At 39.3% G+C, this 21,249-nt stretch overlaps 6 protein-coding genes across 6 annotated transcripts; 5 read left to right on the plus strand and 1 right to left on the minus strand.

Annotated features, from left to right (window-relative positions):
- Positions 1-3,096: 3,096 nt before the first annotated feature.
- Positions 3,097-5,315, plus strand: GCK72_023534 (uncharacterized protein; the record flags this gene model as incomplete). Its single annotated transcript, XM_053735433.1, has 9 exons — positions 3,097-3,195; positions 3,253-3,351; positions 3,484-3,544; positions 3,967-4,054; positions 4,159-4,234; positions 4,316-4,435; positions 4,487-4,553; positions 4,934-5,121; positions 5,169-5,315. The coding sequence occupies 9 exons, from the start codon at positions 3,097-3,099 to the stop codon at positions 5,313-5,315; spliced, it is 945 nt and encodes a 314-aa protein (XP_053578999.1).
- A 1,132-nt stretch (positions 5,316-6,447) lies between these two features.
- Positions 6,448-8,030, plus strand: GCK72_023535 (uncharacterized protein; the record flags this gene model as incomplete). Its single annotated transcript, XM_053735434.1, has 7 exons — positions 6,448-6,519; positions 6,577-6,737; positions 6,786-6,885; positions 6,941-7,270; positions 7,320-7,552; positions 7,629-7,742; positions 7,799-8,030. 7 exons carry the CDS (start codon positions 6,448-6,450, stop codon positions 8,028-8,030), a joined length of 1,242 nt encoding a protein of 413 aa, XP_053579000.1.
- Positions 8,031-8,625: 595 nt separating this feature from the next.
- On the plus strand, positions 8,626-9,385 carry GCK72_023536 (uncharacterized protein; the record flags this gene model as incomplete). The annotated part of the gene is made up of 4 exons (XM_003102560.2): positions 8,626-8,676; positions 8,725-8,957; positions 9,005-9,118; positions 9,166-9,385. 4 exons carry the CDS (start codon positions 8,626-8,628, stop codon positions 9,383-9,385), a joined length of 618 nt encoding a protein of 205 aa, XP_003102608.2.
- An 865-nt stretch (positions 9,386-10,250) lies between these two features.
- GCK72_023537 (uncharacterized protein) lies at positions 10,251-12,854 on the plus strand (the record flags this gene model as incomplete). The annotated part of the gene is made up of 7 exons (XM_003102637.2): positions 10,251-10,314; positions 10,374-10,450; positions 11,510-11,600; positions 11,646-11,758; positions 11,804-11,951; positions 11,999-12,063; positions 12,738-12,854. 7 exons carry the CDS (start codon positions 10,251-10,253, stop codon positions 12,852-12,854), a joined length of 675 nt encoding a protein of 224 aa, XP_003102685.2.
- A 909-nt stretch (positions 12,855-13,763) lies between these two features.
- On the minus strand, positions 13,764-20,061 carry GCK72_023538 (uncharacterized protein; the record flags this gene model as incomplete). Its single annotated transcript, XM_003102639.2, has 10 exons — positions 13,764-14,115; positions 14,176-14,414; positions 14,463-14,581; positions 14,629-15,517; positions 17,991-18,266; positions 18,332-18,826; positions 18,879-19,172; positions 19,389-19,545; positions 19,594-19,666; positions 20,025-20,061. The coding sequence occupies 10 exons, from the start codon at positions 20,059-20,061 to the stop codon at positions 13,764-13,766; spliced, it is 2,931 nt and encodes a 976-aa protein (XP_003102687.2).
- Positions 15,616-18,730, plus strand: GCK72_023539 (uncharacterized protein; the record flags this gene model as incomplete). The annotated part of the gene is made up of 7 exons (XM_053735435.1): positions 15,616-15,823; positions 15,869-16,115; positions 16,172-16,318; positions 16,374-16,575; positions 16,667-16,823; positions 16,876-17,740; positions 18,337-18,730. 7 exons carry the CDS (start codon positions 15,616-15,618, stop codon positions 18,728-18,730), a joined length of 2,220 nt encoding a protein of 739 aa, XP_053579001.1.
- Positions 20,062-21,249: the final 1,188 nt, after the last annotated feature.

Below are 21,249 nucleotides of genomic sequence, written 5' to 3' on the forward strand. Positions count from 1 at the left end.
GGGCCCCACTATTCACATTCAATTTACACATATTGAGTTTTTTTCTTCCAATCGAAGATATTGTAAGATGCAAGCTTTCACGGATTTTTCCATTCTGGAATTTGGAAAACTAACAGGCGTTAAAACTTGAACGAGCTGAGTGTTGACCAATACAAAACTACCACCGTCTTCAAGAGGCTACTGCCAGTTGCTTAATTGGCAATTCAATTTGCCAGAACTTCTTCATTTCTGAAGTGTCGCATCCGCTTCTTCTCTCTTTTTTCCTTTTTTCCCTTGTCTCGCCGACATTTTCCTTCCTTTCGCAGTTTTTCAGTGTGTCCCTCTTCCCCCACCCTATTCCTTTCTTCAATTCGTTTTTCCCAAAAACCTGAATGGGTGTTCTTTTCTGTATCATAGAAAGAATCAATGCTCTTTTTCGATTACAAATCGTTTTGCTTTTATAATTTGGTGTCAGTCAGACAGCTCGGTTCTCCTCCTCTTTTTTGGGTCTCCAAAATGTTTTTATTGCATATTGTGCCTTCTAGCTGTCACGGGCCTTTTGTCGTCCATCTCTCTTTTCACCTCTGACCCCTCCAACCAAATCTTCATCTTCTCGTTCATTTTCTCATTACCGCATCTCTCTTGATTCCACCAATGCATTTTGTTTCTTTCCTCGTTTTCTTCCTTTTCCGGCATTTTTTCTAATATGAGAAAAAAAATGGGAAGACCTATTCGTTTTCTAGTATTGTTGACCTCCAATTTTCAATTCTCAATATTCAATTGTCGTTGGTTACTGATCTTGTCGGTTTCCTATAATTGGAAGTAACGCGTTCAATTATAGACACGTGTTGGCTATGACGGAGTCTTAAATCAGAAAATCGTTGTTTTCTTTCACAAAATTTATATTCAGAAAAGACATAATAAGAAGCCTTATATCTTAGGAAAAGTGCGTTCGTCCAACCAGTAGATGTTCAAAAACAATTTTCAGAATGACAAATGCTGTTTTAGTATTATATGGAGTCAATCTCACTAAGTGGTATCGGTAGCTTGCTATATAGTGTTACGTTTACAATATAACTGCAAAACTTGCAGCTTTTGGTTTGCGGGTTGCCCTTTACGCTTATAAACAAACGTTTGGTTGATTCAATCATCGTAGTATCAAATTCATATTTCTACTGAACGATGCTCAAACGATCACTGGCTGTTTTCAATTGTTTCTCAACTGTGAACAATTGATTTATTATAAATTTTTGTTGAATTTGAATTCTATTCAAACTTTTGAGAGTTCCCTTTGTTACCAAGAACGACATGTGAGTCAGTTTTAAAAATTCATTGTATTGACGGTGAATACTGTCATGCTTTACAAAATGTATTCTTCTAAATAGCTGATTTTAGTCTCTCCCCAGCAGTCCCGACCTTGTAAGCGGGTACATAAGTGTTATTGCGTTCCCTCTCAACAGATATTAGTCACAATTTGCAGGCGAGTGATTCTGTCGATTTTTTTTATTCTTTCGACTCTCTTGTTCCCTCATCTGACAAGAATATTGTTGTTATTGTTCAAAAACGGAACATTTCCTTTCTGCTTTTTTCTCGGTTGGCTCCATGTACACCCACACTGTCTATTCCTCCTATTCACCAGCATTAAAACATTCTTTGTTCGTGTCCGTTGTCCCTTTTTTCGGCTAAAAGCTCTTTCAGATGCATGAATCTATGAATTTTGGGAGACTCGATTTATATGAGGCGACTTTTTGTCTTCACCGTTTTCAAATCGTTGCTTTTCCGGGCGTTTTTTCTCTGTGGTCCCGTGTCGTCGTCAAATATCATTTGTTTATTCCATCTCGCGTATTACCGCTCCTCGACGCCCTATTTTCAAACCAACCCACACCACATATCTCACTCGTTTGCTCATTTTTCGAGTGAGACTAATGGACTACTAGAAAATGAACAGGAAAATGAAAATGGAAGAAAGCAAGAAGGAGAGCAAATCTTTTTTCTGTGTGGTACCCAAGAATGGCATCGTATAAAAAGTCAGAAATTGTAGGGGAAGGTACTTACTCAGGATGAGATGAGAAAATAAACTGGGAGGGCAGAAGGGGAGGGGAATTGAACAAATCTGGGAGAGGAGCCAAGAAGTCACAGACATTAAACGACGTTCCATGCTTGAGCCGATCGTGAGAACCGACGCCCCGGTCTAAGACTAATCGAAAAAGAGTCCCAAGTTTTGTTGCCGTCTCTACTTTTTCTTCTTCATCCTTTTTTTTGTTTCCGACATAGTCTACACCTCAACATATTCTATTGTTTTCGACTTTCTTAATTAGTTCTCCACCCAATTCCCCCATGGGACAAACGAGGCAGGCGGAGCGCATCACCGTGAGCTCCTCTAAGATGCTCGGCCATGAAAAATGAATATTGCACCTACTTCCTTAGACCCTCAATTTTTAGATTTTGTAGGTTCCCTTCATATATAATTCCTATTATTCTCTGTCTTGATAATCCATCACAATTCGGTTATCTTGTTAGCTGTTAGCCGCCATTTGGGATTGAAAACAGATCTCCCGATATTCTCTTGTGTTTTTTCTTTTTTTTTCGTGAGCATGCTAATCCGTTTCTTCTTTTTCCAGGATCATTTGCATTCTTCTAAATTTCACGAGTTCAAGAACACCGCACAAGTGGTGTTAGTACACAAGTCAAACTGAAACGATCACAGGACCTCATTTCTGTTCATGATGCCGATTATGCATCGGCACAGCAGGCCAAGGTGGGTGATTCAGTTCGTGTCGGAAGTAGGGAGGTCCGAGGTTATATTCAACTTGGTAACAAGACATTATGCATATACGATACCAATTGTTTTTATTACGCACTTAATGCTTGGGTTATTACTTCTAGTAATATATTGCTATTTGGCTTCAGTGAACAGTTGTATAGTAATTTTCTCTAAATTTGTATAAAACGAGGTTTTTAACAGGGTTACTGTAGCATAATAGTTATGTGTCTTTCAGTTTGAATTCCGTGTTTATAGAGTAAAACATAAAAAAGGCATAACTAGAAATTTTTGATTTTAAGTACTGGAAAATTGATTTTCTTGCGAACATCCACTCAAAATTTCAGAAAGCGTTGATGTGTTTACCATCAGGAAAACCTCCTACACCTATGCTCTATTCTCAACAAATCCCCTTGAAAAATCTCTACTCTCAGTTTTCTGCTGGATTATTAGATGTAAGTTTACCTCAATCAAGTTGCGTTTTGCCTCTCAAGACACCTGTGTTTATTCAGACTCACGGCGCCACAATTCCATCATTGGACTCATGTCCTTTGCTTCTTCAGACCGCCAGCCTTCCTTCTTTGTCGCACATTGGGCTTCCGCACTCTTTGGTTTGTTCATTTGCCCATTTCCGCTTGTTTCTCACCCCCTTTTTCCTATTCTCATTTCTCCAATCTTTTTCTCCAATCGACATACATTCAACTAGTACGGATTCTCATTTGGCAAATGCAATTTTGTTGCAGGAATCAGCCGTGTTGCACTCAGCTTCGGAGCCGCCAATGGAGATGCGAATTGATACGAGTAGTAAGTGAAATCGGATGAAAATAAGAAAAGATCCTATCAATTCTCTCACATTTTTTATTCTCAGGTCTCAGTTCTCAGTTCATAAGTCAAAATCAGAGAAAGATGATATTGATGATAAGTCATCTGATTTTCCTTATCAATCAACCACTAGCGCAGTAAATTCACTTTTTTCTTTTCCAAACCGTTCTCGTTGATTTTATTCTTTGGTTGTTCTCAACACGTCTCGGCTATGTTTATCCTAATAGCGGCTACTATCTTTTCACAATTTCTCTCAAAATCACACGTTTTTCCTTTCTTGACAAGTTTTCATGGTGTCATTGAAAAATGATGAAAATAGATGAGAGGTCGACGAGAATGAAAACTAGGAATACTGATTGAACCAAAACCAAAGGAGATTAGTATTTTCATATCATGTTTTTCAGAGCACTTCCATGTGTTTGTGGGAGATTTGAGCAAAGATGTGAGCAATGAACTTCTCAAGTCTACATTTCAGAAGTATGGAGAAGTCAGGTGAGCTCGAGTTGAATAACATCTGCAAAATTTGCTAAGCATGGTTGTATTTGAAAGAAGCATCCAAATTCCCCCTGTGAAAAAAACGAATCTTAAGTTTTCAGTGAAGCAAAAGTGATTCGAGATGCTCAGACTCAGAAATCGAAGGGATACGGATTTGTATCATTCCCCAATAAACAAGTGAGAAATCTATCTTCTTTATTATCACACTCCTATCACATACTTGGAACACTCTTCTCAAAACAAACATCTCGCTTTCAGAATGCCGAGAACGCAATCGCCGGCATGAATGGAAAATGGATAGGTAAACGGGCGGTGCGGACCAACTGGGCAGCACGAAAAAACAGCGAGGAGAACCGAGACAAATTGACTTTTGAACAGGTGTGACATGACAAGATTAGCAAAAAACAACTAAAGATTGATGGGATTTAGGTGTTTAACTCGACAAAGGCGGACAACACATCAGTTTATGTCGGGAACATCAGCCAACAGACAACAGGTAAGAAACAATCAGACAGTGTAAAAGAGGGATCAGTGCATTATGATGAGGGCAACAGTTTTACATCCAAAAACTGAGATGGGACTATGTGAGATCACGGAAACTTGGAAATTCACAGGAAAATCTTTGGTTTGTCCTAAATTATTTTCCTTGACTTTACTTTCTGTTTCAAGTTTACTTTCCCACAATTTATTCCTTCTTGAACCAGTTTCCATCCCTTATCAAACTTTCTAACGAATATGAGGATATCATGGTCTCATATCCCATAACTGCTGTTCGACACTTCCGCCTGGTAGACAAGGCAATGAACGTAACGCGGATTTGATTAATGATTGTCTCACTCCTTATCAGATTTATCCAATTTTCTTCTTTTTTTATAGAGACCGATCTTCGTGAATCGTTCTCAACATATGGTGATATTGCGGAAGTTCGTGTTTTCAAAACACAGAGATATGCATTTGTACGTTATGACAAGAAGGAGTGTGCCACGAAAGCAATCATGGAAATGAATGGAAAAGAGTTGACTGGGAATCAGGTCAGATGCTCTTGGGGACGTACTCAGGCAGTGGTAATAAAAGATCACAAATTAAGTAGAGTGTATTTTTATTTTTGTAGCCTAGTCAAGCGTTAAATCCGCTCCCGATTGATTTGTCATCACTGATGATGCCGACAATGATGCCAACAACGATTCCAATGATGCAGAATCCATTCTTGAATTACGAGCCAACAACTCTTCTGTACAGTTCTTTTCCACAATGGTGATTAATTTATTTTAACTTTGGCCCAAATGGGAAAAAAAATAATGAAAAACTGGGAATCGTTAATGAGTCAGGAAGAAAAGTTTTGTTTCGTCATTTGCTATTCAAATTTTGTGTTTTCCAACTTTTTGGTGTGAGTCACTTTTTTTTCTTTTTTCCGGTGTTTCATTGTTTCATTCCTGTAGGTTCATGTCTTAATTTCGCAATTTTTCATTAATTCATCTTTATTCTGATTGGTGTGGTGCACTTTACTCCTTTTTCATACTTTTTCTGTCTTTTGACTGACTTTTGTATCACTTTTCTTCTCATTCTCCATTTTAAATTTATTTTTTCTTCTCGCCACTCTCTTTCCAAAAAGAGGACATTCATTTTTGTTTGTGCAAAACGAATGAAATAAATTATTGCGACTATGGAAAAGATGATCTACACTACAATCGACAAGTTGGACACATTGGGAATAAAGTACAGTAACCACGGCAGATCCACCTAAATTACATGTTTTTCTTCATTCAGGGCTATTGTACTCCAGAATTTTAATGACCAAGTACTTGAATGTTTTCAAAGTTTCGAAAAGTTTTCAACAATGTACTTCTCATACGATCTCTATTGCTTGTTGTCTTCTAACACAGTGTTTCATATTTTTGCACTTTCAAAACACTTCAAGAAGTTTTCCGGTCCTTCATTTGAATACTCACTCTATTCCTAGTATCATTGAAAGAAAAAAACCAGAACCTGCAGAGGAAGACAGGAAACAAGAGTGAATAGTCACTAAATTCAAAAGTACAATGTCCTCTAGTCCTGGGGGTCCGCCCATTTTGCGACAAGAAAGTCTGTGTGTCTACCAACTGATATAAAATGACGATCTCACTTTAACTATACGTGATTCAGAAACAAATCGACGGATCAGTGTGGCATTTGACTCCTCCTCCTTCTACTGCTAATACTACTACTACAACTTGTCCGTTTACTCTTTCCCGCTATCAGACAACTTCTCTCTGCAATCTTTTTCATTGCCTCCTGACAAGGTCACTGATATCCGACCGCCCAGCAAGAAAGGGGCACCTTCGCTTCCTTCCGAAAAATCACTGCGACTGCCCTATTCAAACTTGGCGCAGCCGTCTATCATTCAGGCCCACATGTCACTGTCACTATCACTCGCTCTTTTTTCACTTCTCTTTTTTCAAATACCGACAACTGATGCAAAAAGCGTAAGGGACATTGCTATAAAGGATATAATTCCCTTTCACTTATATCTTTCTTTGCAGATTACGGTATCAGTCAGGCAGTATACTGGACTACGAAGAAGTGATATCCGAGGTGTTGAGAATCAGTATTACTACTTCCAATTCTGCACATGCCCGAAATCCTTCACAGATCGGAACCTACCTTCTCAAGTAAACAAGTGTACCTGTTCCGATGCTCAAAAGTACAGTAACCCCTTGTCTCTCTTTTCATACAACGATAAACTTTTCAGAGGCAAGAAACTGGATGACTCCATCCCCCAAGCCAAGTTTTTCTCCAGCTCACTCAATTGTGGCACAGGTTCCTGTATCAACGCAAAAATTGACAATGAGGTACTACCTTTAGTGTTTTTCAAAGATCGTTGTTTTATCAAATGTTTTATTACAGCAGGGTGAAACGTTGTTTGTCAAAGTGTTCATTGGTTCTACAATTCTCACCTATCCAGAATTCCAAATGCTTCCGGTCAGGTCTACTAAGAGTGATGTTATCCTAAAAACCAAGAAGAGCTCAAAAATCAGACTAACTTTCACTACTGAAACTGATAAAGATGAGCAGAGTTCTAGAACTGCAATTGAGAGGACCCATTGGAGCAATTCCATTCTTCATGATGCCAAAGGAGGAGCTCTCGACTTTTTCAGTAGACTTACAAACCAGAAGAAACTGGATTTCAAGACTCCATCAATCCCACTTGATACTGATGTGAGAAGACTAAGTAATGTAAGTTCGATAAGACGGTTTTGTAAATCATCTGTAATATGTGTTTCAGATCGGTGCAATCAAATCCTATTTGTTCTCCAAAAGCAAAATTGACAAACAGGATCCAGCCCGTTACGATATTTCAAAACTCAAAGAATGGCTTGTATCCTATCACAATGTATACCGAGCGAAACATAATGCTCCAGCCCTTATCAATGATCTGGTTCTTGAAAGCCGTGGAAAACGATGGGCTGATGAACTGGCTTATCATAAAGGATGTCTGGTTCACGAACAGCCAAGAACGTAAGTCCAATAGAGAGGCATGAGGCGCCACGGTGACAAGGTGTGAAAATGAAATGATCATTTTTTGTCTTTTTAGATACGGTGAAAACCTGTTCTTCTTTGGTGCTCGTCATCTTCCATCGCCACAAACATTGGCAGCTGCTATCATTCAAAGTTTCTATCTTGAAGGGATCGGATACAACTATTCAAGGTAATTAACTAACACGGAGAGAACTTTACAGTAATGATAATATGTATACAATTTAGCTGGAAACCAATGTCATTCTTCAAAACTGGTCACTTCACACAACTCATCTGGAAAGATTCTCGCAAGATTGGAGTAGGAGTCTCTATTGTGAAATCCAGCTCAATCCGATCTCAATGTGTCTCCTCGTCACCCAATATGTACTTCATTTTTGTTGTCGTCAAATATGATCCAGCTGGAAATTTTGAATCTCAGAAATCATATTTGAACAATGTGGAACGACCGGTTGCATGATTATTTTATGCAAATTGCTTCACTTGCCATATTGGAACGACGTGGCAAGTATGATATTTGATGTCATACAGCCGGAATTTGTATATGTGTTTTTCAAGATCTCTCTTCATATTTCTTTTCTGAATAAAAGTCTTCTTGTATGTTTCTCTTATTCACTGCGATGTATGTTTGCACAGAGAAACTAAAAAAGCCATAAAAACATTCATATCGACAGAAGAAAGCGAACAGTGAATACAGTTTTCTCTTTTCGAATGTGTTTCTCGAAATTTTGAACTTTTCGAAAATGGGATAAAAAATCTTTCGGCTGAATTTTTTGAAACTTTTCGGAGAACGTCCATGAATCATAATCTAAAAAGTCGCACCCATACATTTTTAATATTTGTTCAGCTAAGAAACCTTCATATTTTTGTTGCTGATCAGAACTGCACTTTTCTTTTTTCATAAAATCTCATGACGAACAATTTCATATTTTAGTTTTTTTGTTATTTCTCATACTTTTCATATTTGCTTGTTGAATTCTTACATGTTCCACATGCATCTTTGCTTTACCAACAATACACCGTCCCAACAGATTTCCTAGTTTCAGAATCTTAAAATGCCGGTTCGTATCGGTGGTGTTGATCCAGAGCTAACTAAGCTCACTACAGTAAGTCAGTCATGACGTATCTCTTCTCTAAGTTTTCATTATTTTCAGTTTGATTCTGTCATGGATTACATGAATTCCAAGGGTCAAATAGACAGAATTGATCCAGCTCACTATGACACCGAAGATCTCAAGAAATGGTTGCTTCACTATCATAATAAGTATCGAACACATCATAATGCCGGAAACATGGCCACAAATGGTGAATTGAACAAAGCTGCTCAAAAATGGGCAAACGAAATGGCTCATCGTAAACAATGTTTGGTTCACGAACAACCATCAAAGCGAGTTTTCAAAATCGAATGAGGCGCTTTAAAAACTCATATTTCAGATACGGTGAAAACCTGAGTTACTTTGCTGCAACCCACTTCCCATCTCCCAATACCTGTGCCGCTGCCATTATTCAAGGTTTTTACACCGAAGGAGTTAGGTATGATTACTCCAGGTATGTTGTTCACGCAGTATTGTAGTTCATGTTTTCAAATTGACCAGATTTGATGCATCAAGTTGGACGAAAACTGGACATTTTACTCAACTCCTCTGGAAAGCTTCAGTCAATCTCGGTGTTGGTGTAGCAATTGTGAAACGTGGATCTATGCATCACATCTACGTTTGTCTCAAGTATGACCCACCAGGAAACATGCAGACATCTGATGCCTACTTGAACAACATTGAAGAGCCAAAAGGAAAGAGCTGTTGTATCATTTCATAATTTTTAAACATTATTCCGTTGTGTGTGTGATTTTTCTTTTATGAAAATGAGTTGGGAAGTACCGATGAGAGTTTTTGTTTTTGAACCACCCTCATAAAAGAGAGGAACTCCAAGAATGTTATTACTGACGACCAGTTCTGAAAACCATTGAGTATTCATGGCACGTTTTATGAGATGAGATGAGACTAATGAAATTGAGGAAGAAAAACATTGGAAACAGGAAGAAACATGTGTTGATAGCGAGGACCCTTGCGCTGCCGCCACTCTGTCTATCCCCCAAACGCACGAAATCATCTCTTATCCCACCGGCAGCAATACAACTCGGTCGAGGCGTCACCGATGGCACTGCGTCTCCTACGAATGTCACTCAAAAGTCATCCTTCTTGCATGACAAAAAAAAACCCCGCCGAGAAGGGGGATAAGACAGGACACCTCTTATCTTCGGGGCTCCCGGTTTTCATCCGCCCCACCACTGATATCTTAGTTTGTGTCAATTTGATCGCCTCGGTTGACTTGTCGGATGGGGTGCTCCGCGCCCAGCTATTTTTTTGTCGTTTTATCTTGATAGGTTTTTTTTCCATTCCTAGGTCCATTTGGTTCAGATATTCCCTTGTCTTTTTCCCCCGGTTTGCAAGTCACTTGACTTACTCATAGCTTCAAATTACAAGTCCTAGAAAAAATTTCAAGAGACAAGTGTCTGACAGTGTAGCCACTTAGTCTTCTATGCGTAAACTGAATTTTTTTGCACCTTCGTTAACTGAAAACGAAAAATCAGATGTACAACCTCTTAATTAACTATTTTATAATCTTATACGATAATTTTGTTGTACATTACGTCTGCTAATGAGTTGAATCAGATTTACAGATGAGCAGTTGGAAGCGACGCCCAGCAATTTCATTCCCAGCCCCCGGAGAAGAACCAGTAATAGGTAAGTACGATCTCATAGAACAATTTAGCACTAAAGTTCATTTCTCTTGAAAAATTAAGGATTCGATTACAAAATTGATGTTCCACTTCTCTCCCCTATTCATCAGCATGTTTTTCGACCATCCAGTCTCCAACAGGTACTATTAACGTAGATTTATGTTGCTACACACGGAAAGAAACCTTGCGAAACTTGATATCTTCTGTCTCCTCCCGTTTATTTTTCTATTGATAAAGGAAAGTGCACGAACTTCATAGTACACACTGTAGTTAGTTAGTTATATGGCAAACGTGATTCATTAAAATTGTATGTTGAATAAGATGAGAAGGGATAAGAGGAAGTTTTGAAAGAAGATAAGAAGAGATGAGTCGGCATGATTGAACTCTGTTCTTGCCAACTCTTCTTTTTGTCAAGAAGATTGACGGGTGAGTATACAACCAGGTATACGAGACTAACTGTCGCGGTTTGAAAGATAGAAAAGAATGCGGGAAGTTGGCCCCCGGAAATAGCGAATCAGTTGGAAACTTGGGTAGATAACTGATGTCAGAAGGATGGAAAGTTCAATGCGCAAGTTTGTTAATTGTAATTGCATCAACCTATTTTTGCGAGGAAAACTTGGTTGTTGGCAAAAAGGGAGTGTAAAATAAGGAAATCACAGCTCGATGTAGAGAACATCAGATTTAGCTATCGTTGTTCGGAAATACATGAACACTTTAATAGGAACACATACAAAAATATAAAGAGGCGATCTTTTTAGTTTTAATGAATGAACTCTTATCCCTAAGCTCCGCCAATCGATCAGTTTCTAACTTCATTTCTTCCACATTCACAAAAATCAAAACAAAAATTGTGATAATCATTGCACACACATGTTGATACATGCCCCAGTTATTCATTAATATCATCTTGTCAACCAAAAACTCTGTTGGCCAGGAGTGTGTGGATGTTGTAAAGTCGGTGAGCGGGAAAAGAAAAAGCGTCTCTCGGGCTGACTCTTTTCCGCCATTTCGTGATTCTTTGCTCTAGTTTACCCGCTTCCTTCTATGCCGGAAGATTCTAATATTCACAGTAAAAAAATATATCATCGCTTTGGGTCGAGAAGATCTATTCAGGGAAACGGGTCTTTACACCCTAATGTTACTTTAAACAAGGTGATCAATTCTTCAAATTTGTACCAAATGTATTTTATAAATTTCAGGTCGTAGACGAAACCCACTTCTCAAAAAATGAGGTACGAGCAATCTACAGAGCCTTCAAAGAGACATCACCAAATGCTGTCATCAACAAAAGTAATGACAAGTTGATATGAGTAGTCAAAACATTTTGTCTTTCAGATATCATGAGAGAAAAGTTTGCGGAGCTTTTTCCTCACGGCGATATTGAACACTACTCAGACCTTCTCTTTGAAACTTTTGATAACGATGGAAATGGAACAATCAATTTCCAAGTAGGCTTATATATTTTCAAATAATTCAAATATTTTGTGTTTCAGGAGTTTGTAAAAGCTCTCTCCATTCTTTGTAGAGGTACTATGGATGAAAAATTGGACTGGCTATACAAATTGTATGATCCGAAAGAAAAAGGGGAGATCACTTGGGATCGCTTGTTTTATGTGATCACCTCCATGGATGACTTAATGGGTTAGTTGTGTAATAAATGCTCCGCTTCACATCTAAATTTCTTTCAGGACGACATGCCAGACCACATCATTCAAGAGAGCAGAAATGTGAACGTGCGAACCAAGTTTTTGCGGTGAGTAACTAGTACAAAGGTGTTTAGTGTGTGCTTAGCGCTATATTACTCTGATGACAAGAGGTTCTAAGGTCAATGTTAATTAGAAATTAGAAGGTTATTGAAGAGAATAGACATAGTGTTGTGCCACAGTAAAAGAAGAAGTCAAAATTGACTAGATTGCTTTGGTAAGAAAATTTGCATTGTTTACAAAGTGAAGCCTACATTAATTCTGAGAAATTTTTTAAGTAACTTTATAAATAATACAACATTTATGTCAGTTCTGCAAACAACAAACACCTATAAATTTTGAAAATATTTTGACTACTTCTTCGTTTTCATTCAGAAAGGCAACTTCAGTAATATTTATCCCATTGTGATTTTTGTTAAATTTGAATGGCATATATTCTCAATTTTTTTTTAGACTTTTTGAGGTTTTTAACTCAAAGATTTTCTATCAGACCTTTACTATGATGTTCCAGCTGGTTTGTGAGTACTAAATGTGGCACATTGTCAATTTTAATAAAAGTATATACATTTCATACCAGGTTGAGAAAATATTAGTATTCAGAAAAACCCATATTCAAAAACAAATCTTTTTGTCAGTACATTTCTGATAATATTCTTTCCAGGGCTTACATTTTTTTCGGAACCCCGAACTCTCTACACCTATCATCAATTACCTTAGCTTCCAGAAATTCGATATCGGAAAAAAAGGTCGGATAACAAAGCAAGACTTCTTCCGAGTGTGCAAAACGGATAGAACAATCCTTAACTCAATCACTGCCCTCTATACTTTACTTCCTGGTTAATACTGCTGAGCAGAATTTATATTTTCACTAATTTTTTGTATTATGGGTTTTGTATTTATTGTATCAAAATTGAAGAGATGAATGTTTTGAACATGTCGTACATGGTAACATGGGTGCATTATATATTTATTCAACAGTATTTTTGTATTGGAGTTCATCATATTGGGAGCGGTAGAAACATCAGTGCAAATGTGAGATGCGGTTTTTTTCAGAGGGAGGGGGACAATAGAATAACTGGTTTGACAATTTTCAATACTTACAAACTGCAAGAGAATTCGATTAGTACATGAAAACTGTACAACCATGAGAAAATAGAACAAATGGAGGGTGGAGGGGACAGAGGAACCTTATTTTTTGAATGGTACGCGTACAACAACTACATGATAAAAAGCGAGATGCTACAAGTGGATGCAAAAAATACACAAGCACAGTTTTTGAGACACGGGGCTGAAGAATGGGAGAACACGGCGAAGGCCACTCCGTAGGATAGGTACAAATAAAAGTGTTAATAGATCTAGGGTGGAAGTGGAAGAGAGAGCAACATTCTGAGACAGGAGAGATGAAGAATAGATATGAGCGGCATTTTTTGCATACAATGTATAGATCAAGTAAGAAAATGCGTCAATTAAATGGGGAGAGATGACAAACAAAATCAGAGGTAAAAAATGTTAGAATGAAGGAGGGAGAACAAGGTGAGAAAAAGGAATATGACAGACCGGCGTATCGGTATCCGTTATTTTTTCCAGTTTTCGGTAACTTGAAAGGAAACATGCAGATACACTACTACGAATGGTGGGATTTTCTACGTATTATACAACCGGAATGTTCTGTGATTTATAAATAGTACACTGTAAATGAGAAGAGAAGGATGGGTGGCAAAAATAGGTCGCTAGATAAATCATCTTAAAGTTAAACAGTTTTAATAGCTGACGAATTGGTTTTATTGCACGCGCGATAAAAGATAAGGTTGTACTCCTCGTAGAATCCTCCAAATGTATTATCTTCGATTGAGCAGAGTTCGATTGAGGGCCCAACGCGGAAGCGATAGGCAGATTGCATCCATTGTCCGGCGGTCACTCGATAGTTACCATGGAATAGTTCGATGGATATTGGGTTTGGAGACTCTTTTCGAGTCTTCTTTGGTGTCTCGTCTGTAGTCTCCTTCTGAGCATCTGATTTGTTCTTGCTCTGGTCGTCGCACTTTCTGTTGTCGAATTCTTGAATGTGTCCACAGTTGTTGACAAACTTCGATGCTGGTACACTGCAAAGAATAAGTTTGTTGTAACTGATTCGGCAAACTTCTTTGTGTTATGAAACTTACTCAATGTTCACATCCAAGGAAACAGTTGGCAACCAGCGAGTAATTGGAATGAAGAGACTATACACTCTCCTTTTTGGAACACAACTCTTCTCAATGCAGTAACGCTCATCAATTTCCATTTTCAACTCTGGCAATGTAATCCTGACATTATGTCCAAATCCTTTGATTTTGAAATCTGAACGAGTTTCAGCCTTGAAGCCAGATTCATTTTCCTCAACATTTTTTGCATCGTAATCAGCCTGAAGTGTATAATTTTATTATACTTGTCAGTATTCCATTGACCTCACCACCTCTAGTTCAGCATGATCTCGGTCATAGTCAGTGCAACAGTATTCTCGACATTTGGAAACAGGGCAGAACGGGACTAACGGAGGGGCATCGGGTTGGCTGAGCGGTACGTAGTGATCTGTAAAAATATGTTGTTAGTTGAAATACTCTGTAAAAGTTACGTACCAAGAGGAATGACAACGTTTCCAGGTCCCTCTTTTGGTCCTGGAGTAGTGCTTTTTGGTGTGACGTGGTGGTATCCAAAGTTACGATTGTGCCAATCCAAAATGTAGAGAGCAGACATTGCAATCAGACAGAAAGCCATAACTCCGACCAATCCAATGACAGTTGTATGAGTGACTCTCGACTTTGGAGGCTCCTTTTTGTTTTTCTCATCATTTTTATCCTTGTTGTTCTTCTTCCTGTTTGCACGACGATTCCTTTTGGTGTTGGTTTCAGTGAGGGCAGTTGCCGAAGAATCCAATGAAGTTCTGGATGCAGTCAATGATCTTCCCTCCGAGTTGAGGTTAGATGCAATCGAGCAGAGCATTTTCTTTTTCAGGGCATACTCACTTAAACGCTTGCTGATCTCATCGACCTTATCGTCAATTTTTTGATCGAGATCTCCAGCAAGACGACAAAGTTCTTGAGTAGCCAGAACTGTTTCATAGAATACACGAGACTCATTGACAGTCAAGTAATCTCCAATATCTCTGACGGCATCTGGAATAATTTCCGCCAACTCTTGAGCAATGACTCCTGTTCGTTTCCTTTGGTCTTCAGACAATCCCCATTTCTCAGCAACTTCCGGCTTGTAGAAATAATCAACGATACGCAGCTTCTGAAGGTTCTCCAAAGCCTCTTTTGCTTCCTTTCCGGTGATGTTGTCCTTGAGACGAATATCGGATGGACACATAACACGTCCACTTGAATATATATCTCCATCAACAGTCAGTTGGGCACGTGGCTCGGACTTTCCAACAACAACTGGTCCAATAGTGCTCAAAACTCCTCCAGTCTTGTTCCAGCTGGCGTCGATTGTCTCTGGTGGCTCGAATGATCCTGGATTGGTTGCCTGCAAAAAGTAAATTATTCAAGTGTTGCTAGCAACCAAGCGCGTGGGGTCTCAGTCTCTTTTTTTGTCTCATTCATTTTTCGAAATTGTTTTGCTTCATGGACCTCGCTCATGTCACGTCTATTGACTGCCCGTCTGTTTTTGATAGTTCTTCTGATAACTTTTTCACGGCTGACGTTACCATAAATAACCCGAGCGAGTTGTTTCATTCTGCCCAAATTATATTTCGAGGCTATGTTTGTAAAGGTGACCGCTTACAATACGAATTCTTTCATGAACAGCAATGGGTTCTCGTGGAATCTAGAGGTATACTAATCTCGTAACTCTTGTTCTAATATCAACCAGTTCCAGGTGAACAATCCCACAGAGCAGTTGTTGACGTATGGCTACCCCGATTCCCTCCATCTATGAAGTTTCCTGATGGAAGCGAAATTATTTACTGTGTACGTGCTTCTGTTGCCCCATGGTTTGACAACAACTATGTCGAGAAGAAGTTTGAAGTCCGAAGGTCGCTCATTCTAAAAATGCCACACGAAGCAAGCTATGCAATTGAGCACATGGTTAATAAATGTGTGGAGCACGGAAGTATCCTTCACAAGTAAGCACATCTTCTCAAATTACGAATACACTAATGATCACTTCTTCTTTTCTTAGAAAATGCGATCCTATAAATGGTCATATTTCTTTGGAAAAGACTGCGTTTTGTCACGGAGAAGATATACATGTCAGATGGGAACTGAAAACTGAAAAGTCAGTTATAGAACATTTCACCTGCAAGCTAGCACAACTTATCGAAGTTCGGTAAGAAGCCGTGTCTGTGACGAATGCGTCAAAGTTCTGTTTCTATTGTTTGCAGGGAAAGCGACCCTAGCAACTATTTGGCAACGAGACGTTTCTTCAGCTTTTTGAAGGAACAAAAGTCGACCACAAATTCTTCTATCTCCTTGGTGGTCCCTTCAGAATGTCTTATTTCTATTCCAATGTCCTTATGGAATGTTTTAGTAGTAAAACATCACATTGTTTTGGAAATCAAAATGCAGAAAAGAAAACAGCCAGTTGTATTTAAATATCCCATAATTATTTGCAATGAGGAAGTAGCGGCAAGTTTCTCATTTGACAATTTTTCTGTTTACTTTGGAGTGATTTCAGAAACACAAACGTCCGAGAGAGCCAGTTCCCGTTTTCAAAAGAGTCCAAGATGTTGATGACGATTCAGATGACGATGACGACTATGATTCAGAAGATGAGGAAGAAGATCCCCCACGAAGGGATTATTCTGTTGACATAGAGAAGCTCTCCGTCACAAGTATGTTTAGTTGTGTTTCATCTCTTGCCCTTCAATCTTTGAAACTCTTCAGACGTCACGGAGTCAGAACAAAGGCCACTGGAACGAGCAGATGTGGGTGTCACTTTCATCATGAATAGTGCTCAACCCCAAGAGTTGAGATCGCTTCGTTTACTACTAACAGGAGAAGTGAGAGTGGGTGGCCTTTGGTATGAGTTTCTGAGATTCAAGGCAATTGCAAACCTCTCTCATAAAACTTTACTATCACCCGGAGAACACAACTTCCGATTTCAACTACCATTTGCGGATTCACAATATGATACTTCAATTCTCCCTCCGACACTTGGAGACGAGATTCGGTATATGATACATGCAAGTACTGAAAGTCTCAGGAAGAATGTTTTCCAACAACGGTGTGAACTTCTTGTTGACCGATTTATCGACACGTGGGCTAAGGAGGCATACAAACCACCTTACACAGAAGAATATGGAGCTACCAACATTCATCTTTCTCAAAGGTGTTTCAAGCGTGGAAAGCATGTGATTGTAGCTTTACAAGGAAGTGAGCCGCGTTATGTCAAAGGATCATTGGTGCAGAAAAAAAGACTTCGAGTACCTAATGTAAAACTAGATGAGAGCTACTGTAGTCAGAGAACCGTCCGAGTTGTTGAAGAGGAGATTCGTCGGAAAAATCACATACACGTCATGCATATCCCGTTCAACATCCCTCCGAGTATTGAAATCTGCTACTGGAACGTTCTTCAAATCGATTACCACTACGATGTTGAAATCACGTTGGAAGGCGGTCACACTCATAACCATTCAATCCCAATTTGGATTGGTTGCACTGAAGATAATCTTCTCGTGCCTACTCAGCCGGATGAGCTGTTGCCTGAGAACTCCTTGGTGGTGGATGAGCCATATGAAGAGCTCCCCGAGTTTGAAGTGGTGCATTCTGAGGATACGCATGAACACCCATATTGGGTTGAAAGGATTAATACGGACACTTATTATCAAAATTGAATGTTGCTTAAATCCCTACTTCTTCTATAAATCATATATCTATTTGTCATCGTTTTTTTTTGTTTTGTGCCAGGCACGGCAGAGTATTACAATTGAATGAGCTAATCAAAAAACATGACATTCTCTTTTTGAATAATATTTTCAAAAAAACACAAAACCACTTACGCGAACAATAACACGCTCCGAAGCGAATGCCTGCATCAAAACGGTAGTTCCATCAGTAGCAGTGGCATAAAGACGAACAACGAGATTGAAGTACTTCTGATCCGGGTTTGGACGAAGATTCTTTCTTTGGTTGTTTTGGGTAGTCTCGGAAAAGTGAAGTCTTGGAACGGTGACAATGGTCATACGGCGCTCGACAATCTTGAAAAGCACTGGAGTGTGGAGAATCGGTTTTCGTTCCGTGGTGGATTGCTTGATCAGAATTTCCGAGCTCAGAGACTGCAAATTTGTAATTAGTCACAAAATATTTTCTGTATTTAGAAATCTGAATTTCGTATACTTACCTCAGCCTTGACTCCGACAAAGGAAAGTTGGAAATTCTCGATTGGCATGCAAACTCCATTCAACTTGAAACATTGTGGGGGAGTTGGGTCAATCGCCTCAATCTTGACAGTAACTTGGAAATGATTCTTCTTTTGATTGACGAAGCAGTTGTCATTTGTGGAGTAGTTGAATCCTTTATCAGCGAGAACATGAACTTGAAGACGTCCGAGTTCCTCTCCAGTGACATCACACATTGGACACCACTGTTCCTCCAAGTACTTGAAAAATTTGATGCTTGGTTGACCACCCTCATCGAGAAGTTCTCCAGGGAGCTTTCCGGAAAGAGCTGCGTTGAGAATGTAGCTGGGATCAATGTTCTGATCGAAGCGAGGACGTTTGCGATTTGGAACATCATCTGATCCGTTGATACTCTCATCACTGGAAACGTTCAATGGGTTGTACAAGTTACTCTGAACAAATCCCTGTCCGTCGTTTTGTCCATCCGGTGATATTGACTGAAAATCACAAATTATAACATTTTCCAAAAATTCTCAAATAGATTCTTACCTGAATATAACTTGCTGGAGTTGGTTGGTTACTGTTGAGAAACGGTGGGAAAGACGGTGGATTTGGTGAAGTATTACTATTTCCCATTCTTTGATTGAACTGACGGTTCATAACTGGCGCTGGAAGCTCCTGATTCGAAATGACCCCTTGGTTCATACGTTGAGTTCCTAGTCCTCCGTAGCTTTGAAGTCCTTCTGGTGAGTACGGTGGATCCGAGTTAGTTGTGGAGGGGGACGATGAAGATCCGTGACGAGTAAGATCAGTGATAGCCGGTGTCATTGGCATCCCAGCAAGCTAAAAATGACATGAATTAGATGTATTCTGAATCCTTTTGGTCCAGTTAACCATTCTTCGCTTCACTTACTTGATAATAGTACATGTATATAACTACAAAGATCAAAAAACTATTTTCTTCTGGCTACTGAATTTGATATTTTACAAAGTTTGTTTTCAAAAACAGACAAAAAACAAACCTTTAAAACTTTTTTAATTATGATTCAAATAACACACCTGTTGTTGATACATTTGCTGCTGATGAATCTGTTGAATCATATGGGGCGGCATTAACATAGGTTGTTGTACCATTTGCTGGTGTTGCTGATGGTGGATTGGTTCCACCTTTTGTTCCAAGTTAGCTTGTTCAAAAGTCTCCATTGGGATGTTGAACCTAAAAAGAAGTGAATCAGACTGTGCCCACACTAGCCAAATGACTCACTCTTGGTCGTTTTGCAAGAATTGGATGATGTTGAACTGTTCGACGTTGGCTAAGGGATCATTCATGCCCTCTTCTGTAACAGGAGATAAGCATGAATCCATGATAAAATGTTTTTTCTGGCCGATTTTTTATTAGTTTGGCGCGCGAAGACAGATTCGTTGTAAATAAGTGCGAGGATAGTCGCTAGGTTGACCTCGAAGAAGGAGACACTGAGCAGTTATTGATTTGTTGGTCAAACAGACATCGCAACACATGCGAGGACTGTGAAGAGTTGCAGGGCTCTCTCACGTGACAATTTTTTTTCTATCTCTCGATTTTTTTTGGCTTTCGCACACACGTTCTCTCTGATGCGCACACGGTCGCAAACAGTTGCCGTTTTGTTGGCGCCGACGACACTCGCAACATTTCGTTCGCCATTGTGAAACACATACCTTTGAGAGGGCGATTGACGATTTGACGTCGGACCATGTTAGAATGGTATCATATAAGTTAGTAAGAGAATTTCGGTGTCCGATTTGAGAAGTGGTGCTGTTTATCGTTTTTTGGCTAGAGATAGACCGAAGCGCAGTCACTCTTTGGCTCGTACCAGTCTCCGCGATGGCGAATGTGTGTGGCAGAAGGTCTCTACTGTGCCGCCTCTCTCTTCTGCCCACCCGCTCGCTCGTTTTTTGTCTTACTGTCTCTTCGAGGTCGCGCACTCTTACACTCTCGTCTTTATATCGTGTTCTTTCTTTTGACCACACACATACACCACACGCAGGGGGCCCTCGCTGGCTGGGGGGTACTGAGAAGTTGAAGGAAAGGGGGACACACAACAACAAGAAAAAAAATGAGGGAGAGGCGATTGATGGCGAATGGAAAGAGATGCACAAAAAATATTCGCTGCATCGCGAGTCGCTTTTGCGACGACGCTGCATTCGCCCTTCCCTTGATAACATGTGAGTGTCCGTCGTGTGTACATGTGTGCTTGGAAGAGCGCTTTGAACGTAACAAAAAATAAACGGACACATTCAGAAAGAAGGAAAAAAAATACTACTAAAGTAAAGGGATCTGACCTTCTTTGTATTTTAGAGATTCGCGAAATGAGATTTGGTGTTGTCTCGAGAAGGACAAGGAAATGAAGTCAATAAAAAGACAAGGGCACAGTATACGGTGATCTTTTGATCATGATTTGAGCTGGAATAAACTTACAAAACGACTGGGGTGTTAATTGAGGACTTGCTCAATTCCGAGTTGGCTGGGTCCCTGTTATTAACTTCAAACTTCTGAAAAGTATTTGTTAGCGAGAAAAGTTTAATTGTTTTCAAACATCAAAATGTTGCAGACATTGAAGTTTCACTTTCACGAAAAACTGATAAGGTGAAGCATACATGAATAGTACATGTGAATCTTCAAACCTAGAGACGGTAAAAATCAGGTCTTCAGCACTTCGGAGTAAAATACTTGAAAATACTTGCTAACGTATCAAGTGAATGAATGGAAATATCTTCTCATCTACTGTCTTTATAAGATCGAGTAATGATAACCTTCAAATCGGTAGGCTAAGTCCGATAGAACTCCCAATGGAAATTCTCTAGAACAGGTTTTCTCTTTGCACTTTTCTGCGCGTTCTCAATGACGCGACTATTGCCTTTGTTGAACCCGATACTTCATCAT

The sequence above is a fragment of the Caenorhabditis remanei genome, chromosome X, assembly GCF_010183535.1.
Source record: "Caenorhabditis remanei strain PX506 chromosome X, whole genome shotgun sequence".
Lineage (NCBI taxonomy): Eukaryota > Metazoa > Nematoda > Chromadorea > Rhabditida > Rhabditidae > Caenorhabditis > Caenorhabditis remanei.